This window comes from Nanorana parkeri, unplaced genomic scaffold (genome assembly GCF_000935625.1).
Source record: "Nanorana parkeri isolate BGI_ZX_2015 unplaced genomic scaffold, ASM93562v1 scaffold1345, whole genome shotgun sequence".
NCBI lineage: Eukaryota > Metazoa > Chordata > Amphibia > Anura > Dicroglossidae > Nanorana > Nanorana parkeri.
The window spans coordinates 126,293-147,168 of NW_017307613.1; the positions used below are offsets into that span (position 1 = coordinate 126,293).

At 40.9% G+C, this 20,876-nt stretch overlaps 1 protein-coding gene across 1 annotated transcript in view; it reads right to left on the bottom strand.

The window, feature by feature from the left end:
* CAB39L (calcium binding protein 39 like) overlaps positions 1 to 20,876 on the bottom strand; it is a 53,832-nt gene that overhangs the window by 7,352 nt on the left and 25,604 nt on the right. The window contains exons 5-6 of the mRNA XM_018569506.1: positions 11,358 to 11,526; positions 3,430 to 3,489 (exon numbers count right to left, since the gene is read on the bottom strand). Of these exons, the coding sequence (XP_018425008.1) occupies positions 3,430 to 3,489; positions 11,358 to 11,526 (229 nt within the window). The remainder of the gene's footprint in view (positions 1 to 3,429; positions 3,490 to 11,357; positions 11,527 to 20,876) is intronic.

The window sequence follows — 20,876 nt, forward strand, 5'->3', positions numbered from 1 at the left end:
ATATTAGTTATCTTCAGTTTAAAATCATTTAAAAAAATGATGTGACAATAATGTACGTTTTGAGGGTGCGAAGGTGTAAAAGTGAAGGTTACAATGCTCTTTTTCTGTTATTGCGGGGCATGCAACATTCCAAACTGAATGTGAATTAAAGGTTCAGCCAACTACAAAAGATTATGTAAAGCGATTTAAGTAATACATACTTGTCAAGACCACGGGTGAGCAACTCTGCCCCCCTCCCCCCAGCTATGCTTTAACTCTAAATCCGAACATGCCTCTGGCTCTGGAAGTCATGCCTGTAACTGTCAGTCATGGGACTTGTAGTTCCACAACAGCTGGAGGGCTGGAGTTGCGCATCCCTGCGGTAGCCTAACCCTTTTATGAATGAATCTTACAATGTAATAAATCTGATCCATGTTGAAGAGAATGGGGCAGATTGACTATAAAAATAGAGACAGTACAGCTAGCAAAGACAAACGTCAGTGAATAAGGTGATGCTATGTTCTTTTTCTTGGGACAGTTTGACTTTATTATTTGCTTTGCTAAAACAACAGCCTGTTCCTGTAAACCCCTCATAGTGATCAGTTCTCTGCAGCCTCCAGGAACAAACCAGCATCTACAAGCCAGCAGCTTTTATGCAGCTCTTAGGCTAATCTCTGCAAAGAATGAAGGGTTTAAATCAAAGGGGTCACAAGGACTTTTTTTTACTGAGGACTGCTTGGAAATGGCAGGGCAGACTTAACAAGTAAAAGTGATTTGTGCAGTTCCTTGGTGGGTTCTAAAATAATGTTGTCTTACATGTGACAGAAGCAGCTTACTTTTTAATAGCTTTTACTAAGAGTGAACCCGCAGCATGTACTCTGCTATATTCAGGGACAGAGCCGGGCCTCTATTTAGTCTATGGCTTTATTGAAATCACTTGAATGACACCGCAGCAGAAAAAGACACAGTCAACATGGGAATAATGACCTGTCATTGGTGACCACATGGAATGAATATCTTTACTGTATTTCTGGCCATAGAAGAACTATACTCACAACTTAAAGTAGACCTTTGGCCTCCCATTAATATATGTGCACTTAATGTGACATTAAACTCGGAGTTAAAGGAGAACTATGAGGTGAGTGCTTTTCACTCACCTCATAGTTCTAAGCCGACCTGTGACAATGAGACTGTCACAGGTCGGCTCAGTAGATCGGAAGGTGAGGGAACACATACCGGGTTCCCTCACCTCTCGATCCTGACTGTTGTACGGTAGTCACCGCTCCAAGATCACTCCTGTGAAGGACTGCAATCTCAATGCAGATTAGTAAACTAAAGATGAGATTGTAGTCCATCATAGGAGCGACCTTGGAGCGGTGACTACTTTACAACACACACAGGGACCATGGAGAACAAAAGTAGCCCCCCTCCAGAAGGAAGGACAGTGTCAGCACCAATTCAGAGATGATTTGCGGATCTACAGCCGAGTGATATACAAATAAGATACATTTATGTTAATAGTTAGGGTACTTGAATGTGTTTCTAAGATTTAACTCCTGAGTTTAGTGTCACTTAAATTATAAGTACATCTGCACTCACAGTCTTCTCTTAACCCCCTTGCCAAGTCCCAAAAATACATGTTGAGCGTGCCAGTGAAGTCCACCTAATGCAGCTTCCTGTGATGGCATGGCAACGATGCTGCACTGCTCCTGAATTGAGAGTCAAGTTGCCACTCTGGTGTAGATTGTACCTGTTTCCATTGCAATGAAATGTTGCAGTGGGTGTGGCCATCAGCATTGACCTGTAGCTTGTCAATCAACACCTGGCCACACCCATTCCTGTCCACTGATTTTTGGATTGACAGCACTGGATCTATTGCTGACCCAGCAGGCCCCACCCACTACAGACTGCCTGCAGAAAAGAGGAGGGGGTGCAGACAAGACCAGTCAGCGTGCAAAAGGAGAGAGTTCAGCAAAGACTGGTCTTTATTACTGGAAACTTCTGTACAGAGACAAAGTGCAGGAGTTGTTTAATGCCGGATTATTGGCCAAATCTGGCAGAAATACACCAAGATTCAAGTAGGAATACACATGGCTTTTGTATTCAGACAATATTTGCTGGATTTTTTTATCCTTCAATAAGACTTTTTACATTACAAAGATCATTTTCACATGTGAATCTAAAGAGCATAATAAAAGACTAGAGTTTTCCTTCTACTGTAATAAAATCAGATTGCCTAATGTCATTATATCACATAATATTTGATGGGGGTCACATGTATCCGAGTCCTATAAGGCAACACATGTTCATATGCATTTAAAAAGTTACAACCTGCTAAGATGTGTTCCCTACGGAGGTGAGAACAATATGTGGCTCACATTTGACTGGCTGGAGACAAAGCTTGATCAAAGTCAGTGGTCTTTCTATGAAGTACCAGTGCAGAAGGCTAATAAAGAATGATTTTCCACAGCGACTGAATATGTAGAATGAAATACAGCTAAATGCCTCCTGTACAGTCAGTAATGACGGCCAATTCTGCTCTAGATGTTTTCTTCAAAAGTTTGGTTGGAAAAAACTTCAGCTTTAAAAAGGTAAATTTCACCTTTTGAAAAAATATATATAAAATTGCACACATAATAATAAAGGAAAAATTAGCATTTTTTTTTGCATAAGATCCAGTAAAGCATTGCAACTACAATCAGGGGATCACCGGTGCAATGCTGTGGCTCCTGCAGATTCTCCCTCCCATCCCTGTCTGTACCAAGGTATGGACTTTCAGTAAGAGGGACAGAAGGGAGTATGAACTGATGTCACCACACCTGTAGTCCATTCATATTCATTCAATTAAGAACTACTAGTCCCTCTGCTGCGGTGGCTAATGGTACTTGAGACTTGATCCCATGATACGGCTGTGTGGGCAGAGTCACGCACAGTTGCGCCATTGTTGCAGCAATGTAACATTTGACATTTAACCTCCTTTACTTACAAGACATTTCACATGCAGGTCAGCAGAAGACATCTTAAGAAATGTCGGACGGAAAAGCTACAGTTGCGTGATGGGAACTTTATTTTGATTTTTAAATGTACGCCTGCTCAGCTTTAGCATTCTGGGGAAGATGATTACCTTGCCAATTTAATACAAAACAATGTAGATGCCATCATTCACCTCATTCTTCAGAAGAATTGAAGAAGCCAATTCAGGTAAAAATCAATACACCCAACAGCGTGTGCTTGGTTTATACACTGTTCGCACAGTGAACAGCTCTGCCAACGAGATTTGCATCGCAATATGGCCACTAGATGGAGCAAAAGAGCACAAGCAATTCTTCTGCACTTCGGCGCCATTTCATGGCCATATTGTGCTGAGAATCTGGTTGGCAGAGCAGTTTGTACATCATCTCCTAAGTCACTACAACAATATGCCAGAAGTATTTCCATGTTGCTACGTACCCTGTCATAATTCTGTTCTAGGAATTCAGCCACCATCAACTTGTGTCTTGTAAGCAAATCCTGAAAAAGGGCAAAGCAACACAAACATGAACATTTGAGTACACAATAAGCAAAGACAATTTGCGTTAGTTTTTGGTAAAAAAAATATATTTTCCCCATTCACACAACAATGATCTGTTGTACAAACCCATTTCTAATGAACTACAGAAGTGTAGAATAGAAAGTGTGAAGTGGAGATAAAAAAAGAAAAACAGTTTGAAAACAAAACAGTATAGAAGGAACGCAAGTGCAGAATCATGCATAAAATGCGCAAGTTTGTAGTTGTGTATTGGCGAATATATATGCACGTATATGACACTCGTATAAGCGCATTTGGCATGTACGCAATTTCTCAATGCGCACAATTTTTTTTTCCTCGCCAGAAACATTACATTGTTCACGTATATACTGTACACATATGTTTACATGCGTAAAATACACACTATTTGTGTTCTATTTTTCTGTAAGCGTCTGTACGCAACACAAAACCATGACACCATCGGCAGCTGTGTGTATGGGGCATGTGTTATGTACAGATATGCACAGAAATAACCTTTGCACACATCTGTACGCAGCGTTTTTTTATGCCTGTGTGAATGAGGCCTTAACTTGCATAGAATTGAGTATCTCTTTTCATCTGATGTAAACCATTGCTGCCAAAGCTGTTTTTGCGCTTTTTGAACACGTTATAATCCACATTTTAGACCTAAAAATTACTTAAAACCCCCCAAACCTTATATATCTCCTGAAAGCAAAGACCCAATTTTGTTGTTATCTATAAAAGATGAGGTTGTTTCGAGTACATAGATATCCAACATACCAAGCTTAAAAATTGCGTGCACCTTTGAAATGGTGAAAAGAATACGGTACCCCAAATTATCTTTAGGTGACACTTTAAAAGGCGGTACAAGTCATCAATTTGGGGTAACCATGAATATTGGCCTAGAATTATTTCTCACACCATGGCACATGCGGCGATACCCAACATATGTGGCATAATCATTGTTTTTGCACATAGGCACGCCCACCACCTACGCTTTTTCTGGAATGTTTTACATTTAACATTGTAAACTTTTTTTTACTTAAAAGAGAACTATGGCCACACCTTTTTTGGTCTTAGTTCTCTTTAGGGTCACATATACTAATGTCCTCCTGTGACCCAAAGTTCAGCATATAGCGGGCTACTGCCTGCTTTATGCTAACAGTGCAGAGCCACACTGCAGCCGGGAAAGATCCGGACAATATTGTTGGGATTCACTCAGCTGCCTGATACAGCCAGCTGTGCCCACCCCCTCCCCTGTCTGTTCTTCCATCTAGCGCTGGAGGAATAGAGAGAGGGGGAATCCCTGCAGCGAGCAGTGGTCTATTATACCATATTATGTCATCTTTGCAGAGCACAGAAGCTTATCAAGCGCAGATTGTGCTTGATCAGCTTCTTCTCCAGCTTCTCTAGCCATGGAATGACAGCTGAGAAACTGGAAGTGATGCAATTAGCGTCGCTTCTGGTTTCATTCAGTGGGGAGAAGATCAGCAAATGGGCATTCACTGGTTTCCTGATACCCACAGACAGGGCCGCCCTTAGGTCTTTAGGCGCCCTGTGCAAGAAAGCTTTACAGCGCCCCTCAGTGACCACACAAAAATAAAAAAAAGAATGCAGACACCACATCTAAGAACATTTTCAGCAAGTACACAGAATATATACATTGCCAGAAATGCAGCGTCCTTGTCACTTCCCCATCTGACCTGGAAGCATAAGGCAATGTTATCTTTAACTGGTAAACTTCTAATCTCCCCATGTAACGGAGATGAACACAGGCAGACATGTTTAAAGTCCAGCCTGAGGATCGGGAGCTGCCAGAAAGGGGAACACACACAGAGAGCAGTAGGGAGACATAGGAATCCAACACACCCAGAAGTGGCAGATGGTGAAAAGCTTAGCTGTGATCTGCAAACAAGTAAAAATCAATGGAGGCACTAACTGTAAGAATACATGTATTGCACAAAGCTATATTTGATTAAACTTTTGTTCAAGTCAGTATTTCTTTAACAGCTAAATGAAGGAAACACGAAAGTGAGAGCAGCCCCATCCTCATCTCGTGCTGGCTGCTCTTTCCATCATTCTGTGTGTGCTGGGTCAGGTTGTAATCGTATAGCATCGCTTGTGTGTGTGGATGCAGTTGAACTAAATGTACAGCTATTAGGAAACATACATGGAACGCATCAAAGCTTAGGAACATGGCTGTCAGCACTTCGGGCAGAGCACCGAGCATGGTTCTACACATTCCATGGAGTCATTAAGTTAATACATTAATGCAATTTTAATGACTTGTGGAAGAATGGCAACCTTTCATTGCATTAAATATGTGAGCGAATCAACATACAGAGCTCAATGTACAATCAGATAACAAGGCTGTAAAACCAAGAGTCAATGTTACACAAATATTGTACACACAAACGATGATTCATCAGCACAACTATAGTATGTCATGATGAAATGAACTTCGGTTTCCTGAAGTCAGCACAAGGACATATTACTGCCTCTTCGATGGCACCCCAACTATCTCAAAGACCTCCTGTTTTACAGGGACAGTATAAAAGAAGCTATAGTGTGCATGGGCTGTCACCAGAAATCATTTCAAATACTAGGGATGAACCAGATACCAAGTATTTGGGCTTGTACTCGCCCAAATGCTCCCGATAACAGAACTTCGGGGAATCAGGAAGCCAAGCGGCGAATCATTGGATGCTGCACAGCTTCTTGATTGGGCGGGAAGCCGCCTCCATGCTCTCTCATCACTTAATGACAGAGCATGGTGCCAGCTCCCGCCCAATCAGGAAGCCAGGCGGCATGTAATGATTTGCCGCTCGGCTTCCAGATTGGTTGGGAAGCTGGCCAATCAGGAAGCCAGGTGGCGAGTCATTAACTGCCACCCAGCTTCCTGATTGGCCAGAAAGCTGGCTCCTTGCTTCCTTGTCAGTTGGTGACAAGTATGGAGATGGCTTCCCGGTTAATTGGGAAGCTGGACAGCAAGTCATTACATGCCGCCCGGCTAATCAGGAAGCCTGAGTCATTACATGCCGCCCGGCTTCCTTAAAAGGGACTTCCGTTATCGGTATTTGGTATCGGTGAGTCCCGGAAAAAAAAATAAACGGTACTCGCACTCGATACCGAAAAAACGGGTATCAAATACAAATCCTAATAAATATATTTCACAGTAGAACTGGGCACATAGAATAAAAATGTAACTGTTTTGGGATGGCTACACATCAATTTAATATAACAATCCTCATGTACACACAAAGTCTCCTATTGCTCCATTTTGGTCTGGTAAATACCTTTAAAAGAATGTTGATATATCTGTTTGATAAGTGCAAAAAATACCTCTTGATCCTGCCAGAAATCCCTTTTCATCTGATGTGCTCTCTGCCTGCCTTAACTTTTACTACTGTTACCAGCTATCTCGGGGTACTATAGAACACCTCCCTAAATGTTTGTTCTTGAGTTTGATTTAAATCTAAGCCACGGAGTACAACCTGTCTATATTTATAATAGAAAAAACTGTTTGCACATGTTCTGGATCCAATACAAATCTTCTTTATTTATTTAAGGCATAAACCAGACCAAGCAGGCCCGCTACTGCGTTTCAGTCAGAAGAGGCCTTAATCATAGCCATTATTAATCATGAACTATGATTAAGGCCTCTTTTGGCTGAAACGCATTAGCGGGACTGCTTTGTCTGGTTATTTGCCTTGAATAAATAAGGAAAAGTTTAACTGGATCCAGAACCGTGTGCAAACACTCTTTTCTGTTTATGATGGCTAGTGGAAGCCTTGGTTGTGCATGGGACTGCACTGCAGGAAGGAGGCAGAAGGTAGAGCACTTTCTGTCTGCCTTGTGATCTTATCTGTCTGTATTTACAACTGCATAAAAAGCAGCTTAAAAGGAAACTTCTAGTCATTTAAATTAATAATAATTTCAATGACTTCTTTAGATTTAGACAGGCTACATAAAAATATTCTTATCACTGTGTGTGTTTTAACCCCTTCATGACTGAGGCCTTTTTTTCATTTTTTTGTACCATTGTTATATTCCACATTTATATGTGTATATTTTGTATTGAAGATAAATCGATAATGAGAATATTTGTCAACGATTTTCATTATCTATTAGTTTATTCTACATCTCTCCTCCCTGCTAGGAGCCAGCCCGCTGCATGCTGCAGTCTGTGTCCCCTCCAATCCTCGCTGCACTCCCTCACCTGTATCGGCAGAAACCACTCTAATATGTATTCCTATTACACTGCTGATGTTATAATAGGAGGGAATATGCTGGGACTTTACAACTTCTTTCACTTTACTGTAGTTAAGAAACTTGAGCCCCTACATTTCCCTGCTGCTATTGTGAATAGCATCTTTGAATATGTTGTGTCTGCTTTGCTTCGGATCTCACAGTGAAGGGTAATGGTGTATAAACACCAGCAGCAGACCAGTGTGTTCCTGAACGTGCTCATGTTGCATAGCAGGCCTTTGGATTATAGCAGTCCAGTATCTGATGTTGATTGTGTAACTGCTTTGCCAAATAGCATATTTAAATATAAAATACAGGTAAGTAGATATTCTTCTGGCTCGTCAATTACTGTATTTTGATTTTTGCTTGAAGGTCTGCTTAAATTGAAGTTCAGCCTAGCATGTAGCTGGAAGAATGCCGTTCACACGGCACTGGCACTCCTTAAATGGTAATGAGGAGTATTTCCTAACTCATCAACGCCATCTAGAGGTGCTAGTAGTGCGAACTGCATCCGCCTGTCTATATGCTGGCCGGAACTTTTATAACTGAACCCCTTAGCGTCTAATTTTCATTTTCCTATCACCATCAGCAAAGCATGTCTATTGGCTTCATGAACAAGCTTGCTGGATTTTAGACCAGAGTCACTGGCCTCTAAAAATAGCATTGTTTTTATATACTCGCCATAAAATCCTTTTCTCTGTGTTCATTGAAGGACACAGCAGAGATCTTGATACCTGTACTGATGGGTTGTACCGTCACCTGCAGGAGTAGGACGTTTCATTTCAATGGCACCTCAAACGTGCCTCCCACCCACAGTGTAATTGCCCACACTGGAACGCACGCTACCGCAATGCCAGTAAAGTGCAATTGCAAAAAATTGTGCATGCAGTTTTATTCTCAAGTAAACTTTATGTTTGTAACACTGCATTTGTGTATTTTATTTTAAATTAAGGATGGTATTTATTAATTTTTGTTATCTGATTAATGTGAAAAAATAATCGGTCAACCAATCGATTAAGAAAATAATAATTAATTGCAGCCCTAAAAAAATCCTATTTTCTCTTTCATTCATTGAAGGACACAGCTGAGATCTTGATCTCTGTACCTATAGGACATCTCAAAAGCAGTGTCCACTGAGGGGTGAGAACAATAAAAAAAACTGAACAATGAAAAAAAAAATACCCTACTAAAAGACAAAAAATAGGAACAAAAGATCCCCAGCAGGGAGATAGGTCCTTACTCCTTGACGCTAGGGAAAAAATTGAGCTGCCTTGGATGGGGGTGTGGCCACAAGCAGGAGCCGCCCCCAACGCAAAGTTTCTTTTTAGCGTCTAACTCCAGCAAGTGGTGGTATAACCCAACCCTTCAATGAACGAAAGAGAAACTACATTTATTTGTTCCTTTCTAGGATAGTTGCCGCAATCAAGTGACAAACGTAGCTGGCTGAAAGTAAGGAAGAGATGGATGCACTACGTACAAAATTCTTCGCATTGTAAGCAGTTGAACTACATAGATAAAAATCTGCACTCTGCTGGTCAGCAAAATCTTTGGTCTTTTATCAGATGAAAAAAAGAAAATCAAAGACTGTTTCCACCAATACCTTATGAGTGAATGTTTTAATAACGAAGGCCACACACTGTTCAACAGTACAATAACAATACCACAAGGGGAGGTAATAACAGCTTGTTCCACAACAGAAACCACATTACTACCATCTGTAAAATCTGTCCAGTAACACGTTAAAGAAAAAAATCTTCGAAGGTCTATGTTACTTTGGGAAGTAGGAATAACAATAAGAATCTATTTACACTATAGCAATCCAGCATGTCTGCTAGCTGGCGGGCGTTGCACGATAGAGCACAGTACCACGATGATGTGCGTTGCCGTGCAGTTAAGAAATTAGTGCTTGCACTGCTTTTTTTTTACAACACGGCAAAGCATTGCTTGTTGTTGCACAGCACTACAATGCACCCCTCCCACCCCCCCCAGGAGATGGGTTGGCATAGAGAATCAATAGCAACACAACAAAACCACAGTGCGCTATGCAATAGCGTGCACTCAATGCATGGAATCTGTGCTGTAGCGTGAAGTTCCACAAATCAATGCCAGCCTTCAGATATGCAGAATCAAAATCATTTCCTGGCTATTGCAGTTTTATCTTATCAATAAAATATTTACCATACAAAATAAATACTTGTATTTCTCCTTATTAGTCCTAAGTGAAATCCATGTAAATCAAAGGGCAGATGCAGACAGCAAGCCTTCAGCAAAGCAAAACGAGGATTTACAGTGTTTTATAAACCCAACTATGAACTGCTCTTACTTTCTCCTCTTTGGTCTGTTATACATATCATTGAAACCCTATGGATATATCTGTTCAAAAAGTGCAAAAACAAACAAACAACCAACCGGTTAATCCTGCAAGAAATCTAATGAGTTCCTAATTTCCTGTTGATCAACCTCTGCTGCAATGACATTTCAAGCGATGTTAATCAGCCCTAACCAGTTCTCTGTGAACTAAAGAACACCTCCCCCTATGGGAGGTCCTAGGATGAGAACACTGCTCCCCATAGATACAATACTACGAGTGTCATCAGCCTAGTTCAGAAAGTGTGTTATTGGCAGGATCACCGTGTGAAAGTAAAAGGGAAAAAAACATGAAAAAAAGAAAACTAATGCAACTACCACATCTACGGACAAGGTAAGCTACAATATATGATATTTTTCTTCTTGGCTTTAGATACACGTTAACCTAACACTTAATCCTTTAACTCGCCCTGCAGAAAATATCAGGCATGTGCTAGGGGCAGCACTAAAACTACTAGGCCCCCGTTTCAAAAGTGGTGATAAAGTTGTCAGGATACAGGAAAAAAACTCCTTTTTAATTCTATTTGTAACTAACCATTGAGAGCCAAGACATTGGATGTTTGCATGGGACCAACTCCACTGATGCTGGTAATATGGCAGGAAGTTGACTATGGTGTTGCCAGTGTGAGGGAATGGGGGAGTGAAAAGCAATGTGGCATAAAACATGCATGAGTTAGAATTTCTGTTGGAGACCGTTAAGGTGGCACCATGGCAAGAGGGTTTTTGTGCATACATTGACCAATTCTGAAGGGAATCAAACCAAATTACTTGTACAGAGACCCTCAGGTGTATGCAACCATAACTGAAGGTTTCCTTTTCTTCTGTCCTTGTGCCTTTGTTATCTGTGCCAGAATAAAAAAAGGTGTATAAAGTCTTCTATGTCACACTGGTGATTAGAAATCTGTCCACCTTATGCTACAGCAAACAAACGTAGTGACGTTGCTGACCACACCATACAAAGCAGACATTTTCCAAACCCTCTCTAAATAATAAAAGCTGAATAAAATGTATTCTGTTATTAAATATTTGGAAGGTTAAGCTCATTTCATACAACTTGCAGGCCACATTTCTGGGACGCACACCAATGTGTTAATAATCTGCCTTCTCCTGGTTGTCTGTCAGAGTAAGTCTTGAGAAATCACGCCTTGTGATGACACAGATTGAAGAAAAATAAACTTGCCAGGAGTTCTATTTTAAACTACATAAACACAGAACAGAGCTTTAAATAATTTACCTTAAATGTAGCAAAGGCATCGGAAGCTATGTCGAATGTTGACATTTCCACATATTTAAAGAAGTCCTCAAACTGCTCAGAGTAAAGGACAGTTTTGGCAAGCGGCTCATGACGGACGCATTCTCGCAGCATTATCCCACAATGCAATGCCACTTGAGGAGACTCATACCTAGAAGGAAAGCACGTACAGCATTTAATGATATCATCCCAATACAGAGGATCATAAGGCTAAAGCTCTAGGCACATAGGTGTCTTTACTTATGTTTTCAATTAGTGATGCACCAATACCTGTTTTTCTCAATCGAGTACGAGTACCAATATATTTATTTTTCAGTACTCGCTGATACCGATACCAGCATCTATGGTCCTGGATTATCAGGAACCCGGGCAGTGGGCCATGACCCGCCGCCCGGCTTCCTGATTGCCAGGGAAGCCAGTGTTCTATCAAAAGAAAACCGCCATCGAACTCCCCTCGCAACGATGTGAGGCAGCCTGGCTTCCTGACCAATTAGTAAGCCGAGCAGTAAGTCACGACATACCACTCGGCTTCCTAATTGGTCAGGAAGGCAGGCTGCCTAGTAACAAGTGAAGCCGGCAGGTGGGTCATAACTCGCCACCTGGCTTCCTGATTGACTGGGAAACCGGCTCCATACTCCCTCGCGGCACTGCCGGTCAGAGGGTGAACTCCCTCTGATTGAAATTTCCGGTATCGGAGCATTTGGGCTAGTACGAGTACTCGCCCAAATACTCGATATTGGCACCGATACCGATACTAATATTGGTGCATCCCTATTTTCAATATTTTAAACATAAAAACAGCACACTACAGGTTTTCTTCTATTTGCTTTGTGTAAAGACAAACATTAGCATTATGTTTCCATCCTTTCACATTTTCTCTACTGTCATAAAACAGCTGCATGCTACAGATTGGATTAAACAGCATCAATAACATATTTAAAGGATAACTGTACGGAGACAGTGCGGATATCCTCTTGACTTCAGACACACAGATCAATCCAGCATACCGGGGAGCTTAAAAGTTTATGTTTTTATACAATGCTGAGATAAATCACTGCATGCAACGTGCGGGATTGGTCCCACCAGAAACCTAAGACAGGTCATGCATTTACAAATTTCACTAACTTTTCACAGATAAGTGTACGAAACAGAATACAAAATGTCATTTTTTGGAATAAGTTTTTATTACATTTTTTTGAGCATATGAAAAAAAATTAAAAATATATAGAGAGAGAGTTAAAATGAGAACTAAGCACTGTGAGGAATTAACATTATTTGCCCCAGTTACCAAAGGGGGTATTAGATGGCTAACGGGTCATGGCCCATACTGTAACATATCAGCAACATTCAACACAATTATTTTTTTAGCCTATATAGAAGGATGGAAAAGTAGGAAGAGAGAGGGAGAGATTTCATGGCTTGTCAGCGTGATTACATAAACAGTGCTATGGGAACCAAGTAACTAGACCAATAAGAGCGCAACAATTCCTAATTCAGTTACTCCAGTTTAACCCTTCAGTCAACAGGCACTACTTCCTAGTTCCCTCAAGTGGTTGAACCAATTATACAATTTTTTACATGATTATGACAGACTAAAGGTGGCCATACACCAGTAGATTTTCAAAAGAACTCTCATACGAAATATTTTTCGTTCGACTTTCTATTACTTGATGGGGTCAAATCAATCATCAATTTCAACCATAGTGACGGAGAAAGTCAAAGGAGCAGGATGAGAAATGTTTCTCCAACTAACAAAATTCTGACAGTGAATGTGGTTTTTGTTCGGAAAACTCCATTTATTCCAAAATGGAATGTTAAAATAAAACAAGTTTGTTCGACATTCGCCAAGTCTCTGATGGCATTTTCAGGTTGTAAAAAAAATATCTTTTGTTCGGAAATCACTCCGGTCCAGGCAGCTCTACAGGATACGTGAGCTGCAAGCAATGCACGTATGCATGGAGCTCCCTCGCGGTCATAGCCCCAGCCCACCCCACCTCAAGCTGACACTCGGCGCTGGGCAGCATATTTTTAATGGCTGCTTGATGTGAGAACTGACAGTGCTGCGCTTGGGGGAGGCTGAGGAGCCTCGAACTTAGAAAATGGCAGGCATGCGACCACCCACTGAACACAGGGTCGTGACCCACTTTTGGGTCACGACCTACCAATTGAGAATCAAGGTACTAGTGTATGGCCAGCTTTAAACTTTTTCCAAAATCCCCAAGTGTAATAACATTTATTAAATAGAGTAATTAAAAAGTGGCAAGGGGTATAACAAAGTGAGCAATAGGATACAGAGCAGGTCCCAGAGCAGACCCAGAGAAGACAGACTAGCCAACGCATTTTGGAGGAGCTTCCTCCTTCCTCAGAGTATGTTATAGACTCGCACAGAAATATACACTAGATGCAGTTCAAGTGGCAACAGGCCAGAGCCAATCAGCAGCAATCAAATATTCACCAATTACCTACTCTGTACTGCACCAATGAAAATACTGACTGCCCTATGTAAGAAAAACACTGCCCCAATAGAGATAGTAAGCTGATTTCTTACCACGTATCAAACTAAGTAATGCGCAACTTATGGATCCGCCGCCATGTCAGCTTTGCCGATGCTGTCCTGTATGCGTCCAGGCTAGAAATGACGACATTAAAGGCGGAGCCTTGACACAGCAATTACGGAAATTATCCGTCCTGGACCCGCCCATAGCACAGTGACAGGGGTTGGCTGGCTGTCAGGTTACTCCGCTCCTTGCACCTTCTCACACCTCATTCAACATTTTACATATATAAATATATATATAGTTTTAGTTTTGATGATTATAAAGTTTTCTATTTCCTTACAGCAGGAAGAAGCTATGGGAAAACACCAGAATATTTACTTGTTGCACATACTATATCATTAACAAGCCACAGGGACTCAGTTACAAGGACTACTGTAATGCAAACTGATTTCTGCCTCATTTTCTTTTGTACCAGAACCATAGTTAAAAATTCTAATTTAAATAGCTAGCAAATACTTTTACAAAATTGAACAACTCAAGCACAGGAAAATGAATGGTGCTCTCCTATCTATTAGCTACTCAAGTGTTTCATTTTCTAACCTGTGAAAATTATAGCTAAATCCAGACCTTTGCCACGATTGCCATGTCCTGTCACAATGGTTTTCAGGTTAGGGGCAGGATAAAAGATTCAAATAGACAAGAATAAATGATAAACTCGGCAGAGGTTTGAAGCACGTCACACTTCACTATGAATAGAGAATTTGTCTTGGGAGGGGTTGCTCTTTAACAAATATACTCATTTGATATATAGCAGTCCTGAGGCCACGTGTCTTACTAAATCTTACACTTTTCTTTTTTTTTTTTTCCTTTCTGCACATGGAAATAAATATATCTTTCTCTCCAAACATTTCATTTGCTCATCTTTGTGACACTGTTGCCTGGCAACCTATAATAATGGCTAGTGCCTGCACCACGTTACTGGCTATACATAGCTCCCCTGTGCTCCACAAGAGTTAGTCACAGCAGTGGTTTTTGTGTACAGCTTGCCAGCTTAAAATGTATATAAGCAAACCCCTGGATGGCATGATTGCAATCATTTTCAATCAGAGAATATCTGCATTAATCATTCGATGTGGACAACTTGATATATAAATCTGGAACCAGCCAGTCCAATCCCCAGAGCAGCAGACCTTTGGAGCCAGGGTGCATGTGCTCCCATTGCCGTTCAGGTAAACAACAGGAAAGCATAACTTCCAATGAGAAATACTTATTTATTTGCAAAATAACAATTGCAAGGAGGACATGCTACAGGATTCCTGCAGACCCTTGCTGCAGGAATCCACCGCTGGATCTAATTAGAACTAACTTAGAACATTTTTTTTTTACTGGCAATGGGGTAGGAAGAGAATAAATAGGAGGGAGATGGGAGGGGGATTAATGATGCCCATGGATGGGCTTTACATGGGGTCTAATATGTAAGGTAACTACGCACAACCAATCTTTTATTTTAAATGTAAAGGAAAATATGAAAAATGGAACCTCAGCACTTCCTAATTCCAAGGTGCCTAAGCCTTTCAGATGCATCTTTGGATATGGATGTCATCTGTTTTCCTCTCCCAACTTTGGTCAGCCATCCTCAACTTCACAGGAAACAATATTTTATACAACTCTTCTTCCCTAGTTTTATGAATGTTGTCAGCAGAAAGGTATTTGATCAAGTACTGAATGTATTATAATGTAGCATTGCTTTGCACTTGTTCCTTCTGCTCTTTGTGTTTAAATGCTGCACAAAATACAGTAGTTGTTTTTATTTTCATAATTATATATCTCCAAACTGTCCCTCATTTAGAACCAAGCTCCGCCCCTCTGTCCTCCTCAGTTGTTTCTCTTTTTTGGTCGCATATCTATGAAAATGTACTGATTACCTAGTGTTATTCTGCACTAATACCTTTATCTCTCTATTACCTTGTTTGCTTTTGCAAAAAGCCAATATAAAAAAAGTAATGGTGAAAAAAAATCTGGGCTTTTACAATAATTTTTGGCATATAAATTCCTAATTGTCCGCATAACTGGGGATGTGGTAGGGGTGTGTCCATTGTCTAATAACATTGTGCTGGAAGGTGCCCCTGGAATGTATGTAATTACCATATTTTTCGCTCCATAAGACGCACCTTTTCCCCCCCAAAAGGCGGGGGGAAATGTGTGTGCGTTTTATGGAGCGAATCCCTAGTTTTTTGTACATTTAGACCTGCTAAAGCAGAGCTAAATGTACAGAGGAAGCCGCTGCTTGTTTAATACAAGTGATCTATTCAGATCACTTGTATGAAAACCGAGCGGCGACAGCGCCTGCGCCGTGGTTTGCGGGTCCCCCGCTCCTCTGGGGGACCCGTGACCATGGGATAGGAGCTCACCATAGAGCCCCTAGAGCAGACGAAGAACGTCCATTCTTCGTCTGCTCCGTCTCAGAAGTCACTTACTGCAGCTTCTGTCACAGAAACTGTGACAGAAACTGCTGCGTCCTATGTTTCGGTGCGCCTTATGGAGCGCAAAATACGGTAATGCTCCATGAAAAGTTGGCAGCGGTATCTTTACAGAGATACACCATTATATATTATATGATAACAGCCAACCTCCAAAAAATACCTTTCTGTTTCCTAATTTATAATCACTAAATTCATTCTAACTTCCTTCTGCTGAATTCTGAATATCTACTTAAAACTGGGCTGGAGGGAGGCAAGAGCTGCAAAGCTTTATGAAAGATTGTTTCTCGTATAACTAAGGAGAAGGGCTGAACAGATGTTCCTGAGAAAATTGATCCAATCTCCCAAGATTCATCTGGAAGGTCCTGTGTAGCTCATTTCGAAATTCTTTTTTTTTTTTTTTTAAACATTTATATTCACAATGTATTTTTTTCTAATTCCTACTTTGCTAAAATGTATCCAGCTATGGCATCTAGCAAAAGCATGCCAATGACACTTTAGCCAAACCAAGCTGGATGTTAAAAAATACTCCTTTTTATCTAAATTTCTGTATCATTATTTTTGTTTTCCAGGCTCTTAGAGATCTGATCAGCAGCCAGGTAAGTGCTCTCTGACTGCTGACAGATTTATAGTATGTGCTGCCTTATCAAAGTATCAGGATGATTGACAGCGGATCACTGAAGCAAAACAAAAAGCAGTACAGCCCGGGATTTCGCAAAATTTGGCATCACTAGTATTTCTGTTATACACAACACAATATCTGATTGAGTGTAAGCTGTCAGATCTTCAGAGTGTGGTATATATTATGATTTTATGATTTTTTTTTTGTATATTCATGAGTTAAAAATGTTGGGAGCTGTAGCCACAAAATGCAGAGGACTATAGTACTGCCCTGAATTAGTATGTCTGGCGCTCCGTGTGCGGGTGACCATCTTTGTGCAGGCACAGCTTTGCTCCCTCGTGTCTGAGCTGTCCCCATGATGGTTATTGATGGTATGACTCATGGAGTAATCATTAGGAAGCGCCACAATAGATTTAGAAAAACAGGTCCACAGAATGAACCAGAAGCCGAGAGATCCTTGCATTGCAGGCCCTCAGGAACAGCTTCCTCTCCAGCAAGAAGAACAAATCTGGTGAGACTGGCAGTCAGAGGCTGCAGTGCATTAAATGATTAAACACGGCAGATGCTGTATATTGCTCAAGGCTGAGAAGTGCCTAGGCAGACGAAGTGCACTGCTGTTTTCTAAAGTAGCTCAAGTCAAAAGGTCAATCTTTCAGGGTAGCGCTTAGGCCAGACAGAAAATCATTGCGTTTTCAGTTTAGAGCCACTTTAAAGAAAAAACAGATCACGTATTTGTTCACATACTGCAACACTTTATTTCACCCAGTAAATCCCAGTCGCCCCATAGATGACGGTTCACCTGCCCTTTAGTAGTAGCACTAAAATTAATTGAATGTAACATGTATATTTTTTTTCTCACAGCATGGAAGGCATTCTGTGATTGGAAGAGGAGAAAGGGAGCAGGGGTGTAACATCCTCTCTCCTCCTCCAATCACAAAACACCTTGTATTCGTTGAGAAAATGACAAGGCATTTTGGGAATGGGCAAGTAGCGAGGAGGGACGGGGATATGACTGGAACATTTCCCTGCTCGAGTGGCATCTCTTACCCTGCGCAGCACCCAGAAACTGAGAATTATATGCAGGAGCCGGCATGCTGCAAGGTACATTTTTTATACTTTGCAGCAGCCCTCCAAACATAGCATACAGCTTTTTAGCTTATTACAGTGTGGTGTAATTCTTTTTCACGGAGTGTGGTTTAAAGGATTACAATCTATTAACAACACAGAAACCAAAACTATTGCCACTGTGCTCTAGGCTTTGAGTGGCATGGGGACCCCATAAAATGTAAGGCGTTTTCTAGAAAATATAGTGTTTCTAAAATGAATATGATGCTTCTATTTTAGATAATCTATGTTTAGTGGACACCTTTTCAATGAAAATATGTTATATACATTTTATATCACTTAAAACAATGAAATGAAGAAGTATCAAGTATTCTATCACATAAGTTACAGGTTGCCCTTTCAGCACTTCATTTGGAAGTTTAAGCCAATACTCTAACAGTACACAGATACAGTTACAAAGAGAAATTACAAAGAACCTTTATTGTCTAAATCTTGGACAGTCGTGATTGAAAACATTCAATCCAGCAACTGGAGCTGCATTAATGAGATCACATTAAGAAGGAAAGGTCAAAGGTAAGCTGGTGGGTAATGTGTGTTAGTATTGAATGCTCACCTTAAAGAAACCCTGTCACCAATTTAAAAAATTGCAGGTAAAAGCATAGAAAAATTGAGTATTGTAAAAGCTTAATTGCAGCATTTTTCCTTTTCATAAACAATAATTTAATGACTCTGAACTCAGGCACTGATGTCAGCAGCAGACACCAGCCAGATACTCAAAGGAAAACATTGCATTTGATTGGTTACCCACAGCCAATATAATTTACCCCAACAATAAAGCATTAAATTCCAGCCAACAAAAACAAGATATCAAATTAGTAACCCCCAAAAAATAAAGATTTTATTGCAATATTTACTTTAGAGTACTTCTTTTCTTACATAATATACCCCCCAGTCTGATGGCCTGCATCCTTCAAACCACTTCCTCTGAGCCCAGTCTGTCCTGGACCCATCCCTAGACAGTGACTGGACAGTGAAAGAATCAGCACAGTGATGAGCTCATCTTTATGTCACTCTGCTTTCTCCTCCCATCAGCATGCTCCTATCAGCATATGAACTGTGGCTGCTTGTACTGCTTCTTCCTGTCACACTCCATTCTTGCTGTAGAGGGACTGTAAGAGGCTGATACCAGGTCAGAGTCATGTACTTACACTGCTTGCATGAAAAAATGCATTTAATGATTATAGATCTGCATTAATTTGTGTCTATTATATCTGTCTAGAGTTCAGCTTTTAGTAGGGCTGATAAAATAAAAAGGAAAAAAAAAATACAAAATGGTACAAGCAAGAAGGAAGTTAGATAGAGCTCTGGCAGTTTTATTAAGCTCAAGTCAGCTATAGAACAAGCACAGAACGTACTCCTGAATAAATGGAATTTCTAGCAGGCAGGAAATGTCAGTGCCAGGATGAGCCGGCATGCCCTGGTTTGCTGATGAATTGTATGTTTCTAAAAATGGTACTTTTGGCTGGTCTCTGAGAAGAAGCTTATGGAAATCTCAGTCGGGCAGATAACATGCAATTATTAGCTACAGGAAATTACAGCAGGAAATATCATAGCACTGCTAGATTTCCTGTGTGACTGACACAATGTATGTAACACACTGGAAAATTCCCAAAACATTACGCCAAAGCTTCATGTTTAAGAATATAAATCATTATGACTTCATGTACCGTCTGGCGCTCCAAGCCAATTCCAATCACAGCAAAACAATAGGAACAGCTCTGTGACTGAGGAGCACAGCACCATGTACCCCCCCCACCCCCTCTCTTCCCAGTCAGCATAAAGGGGGATGACAACTAAGAACACCATCCTACTCCAGTCAGTGCAGGACCACCAAAAGTGGAAGACTGAAGGCTGGAAATAAACATTTCATGGCCTGATGAATCTCGTTTTTGCTGTGACATTCAGATGGAAGTGTCAAAATTGGGTGAACACAAAAGCAAAACATTTGGGATAAAATTAAAAGGAGAAGTAATGGAAGAGTAATATGTACTCTTCACGATGCTTAGAGCTGACATGCCGATTCTATAGATCGAGAGCTGAGCAATCACAAACCGCTGATTACTCAGCTCATGGTCTTCTCCCTGCAGAGAGGAGTGACTGTCGGTCATTCCTCCCCGCAGGGATTACCCGTACCCTCTCTGTTCCTCCAGCACTCATTGGAGGGACAGACAGGGGAGGGGGTGGGCATAGCTGGCTCTGGCTCTAAAGCCAGCTGTCAATCATTAATAAATGTACTCCTTTGACCCAAAAGATGACTAAAGCCAAAAAAAAAGGTTTTTCTTTTAAAGGGGGGTTTGTAGCATAAATGGATGAAAAATTGGATGCTTCTGAAGAAAAAATGTTAGCACATTGTTGAATCCATGCTGCAAAGAATTCAGGCTGTTTTGAAGACCAAGTGGGTGCTATAACACCTTGTAAGTGATATTGACAACTGTGTATTACCAAAATAAACTGCCCAAAAATATTTGGCTGACAAAGAATAGTGATTACTCTTAGGAGCTAATAAACACTCTGTTGAAGAGAAATCCTTCTCTCGAGTATGTTATAACTACTGGAGGTTTGACACTCCTGGAAGTGTTAAACTCTTGTGTCTACCACTGTGCTCAGTGTTTTCTCTTACTGACCTCCACGCCACTACTGTGTCCTATACTTAGATTGGTGGTGGAAACTATCAGTGCAGCAGGGGGACACAAGAGATTATTACTCCTAGCATTGTCAATATATCAGCAGATTTCAGATACAAAATTTGACAGCACAGACAGCAGTAGATATAAGT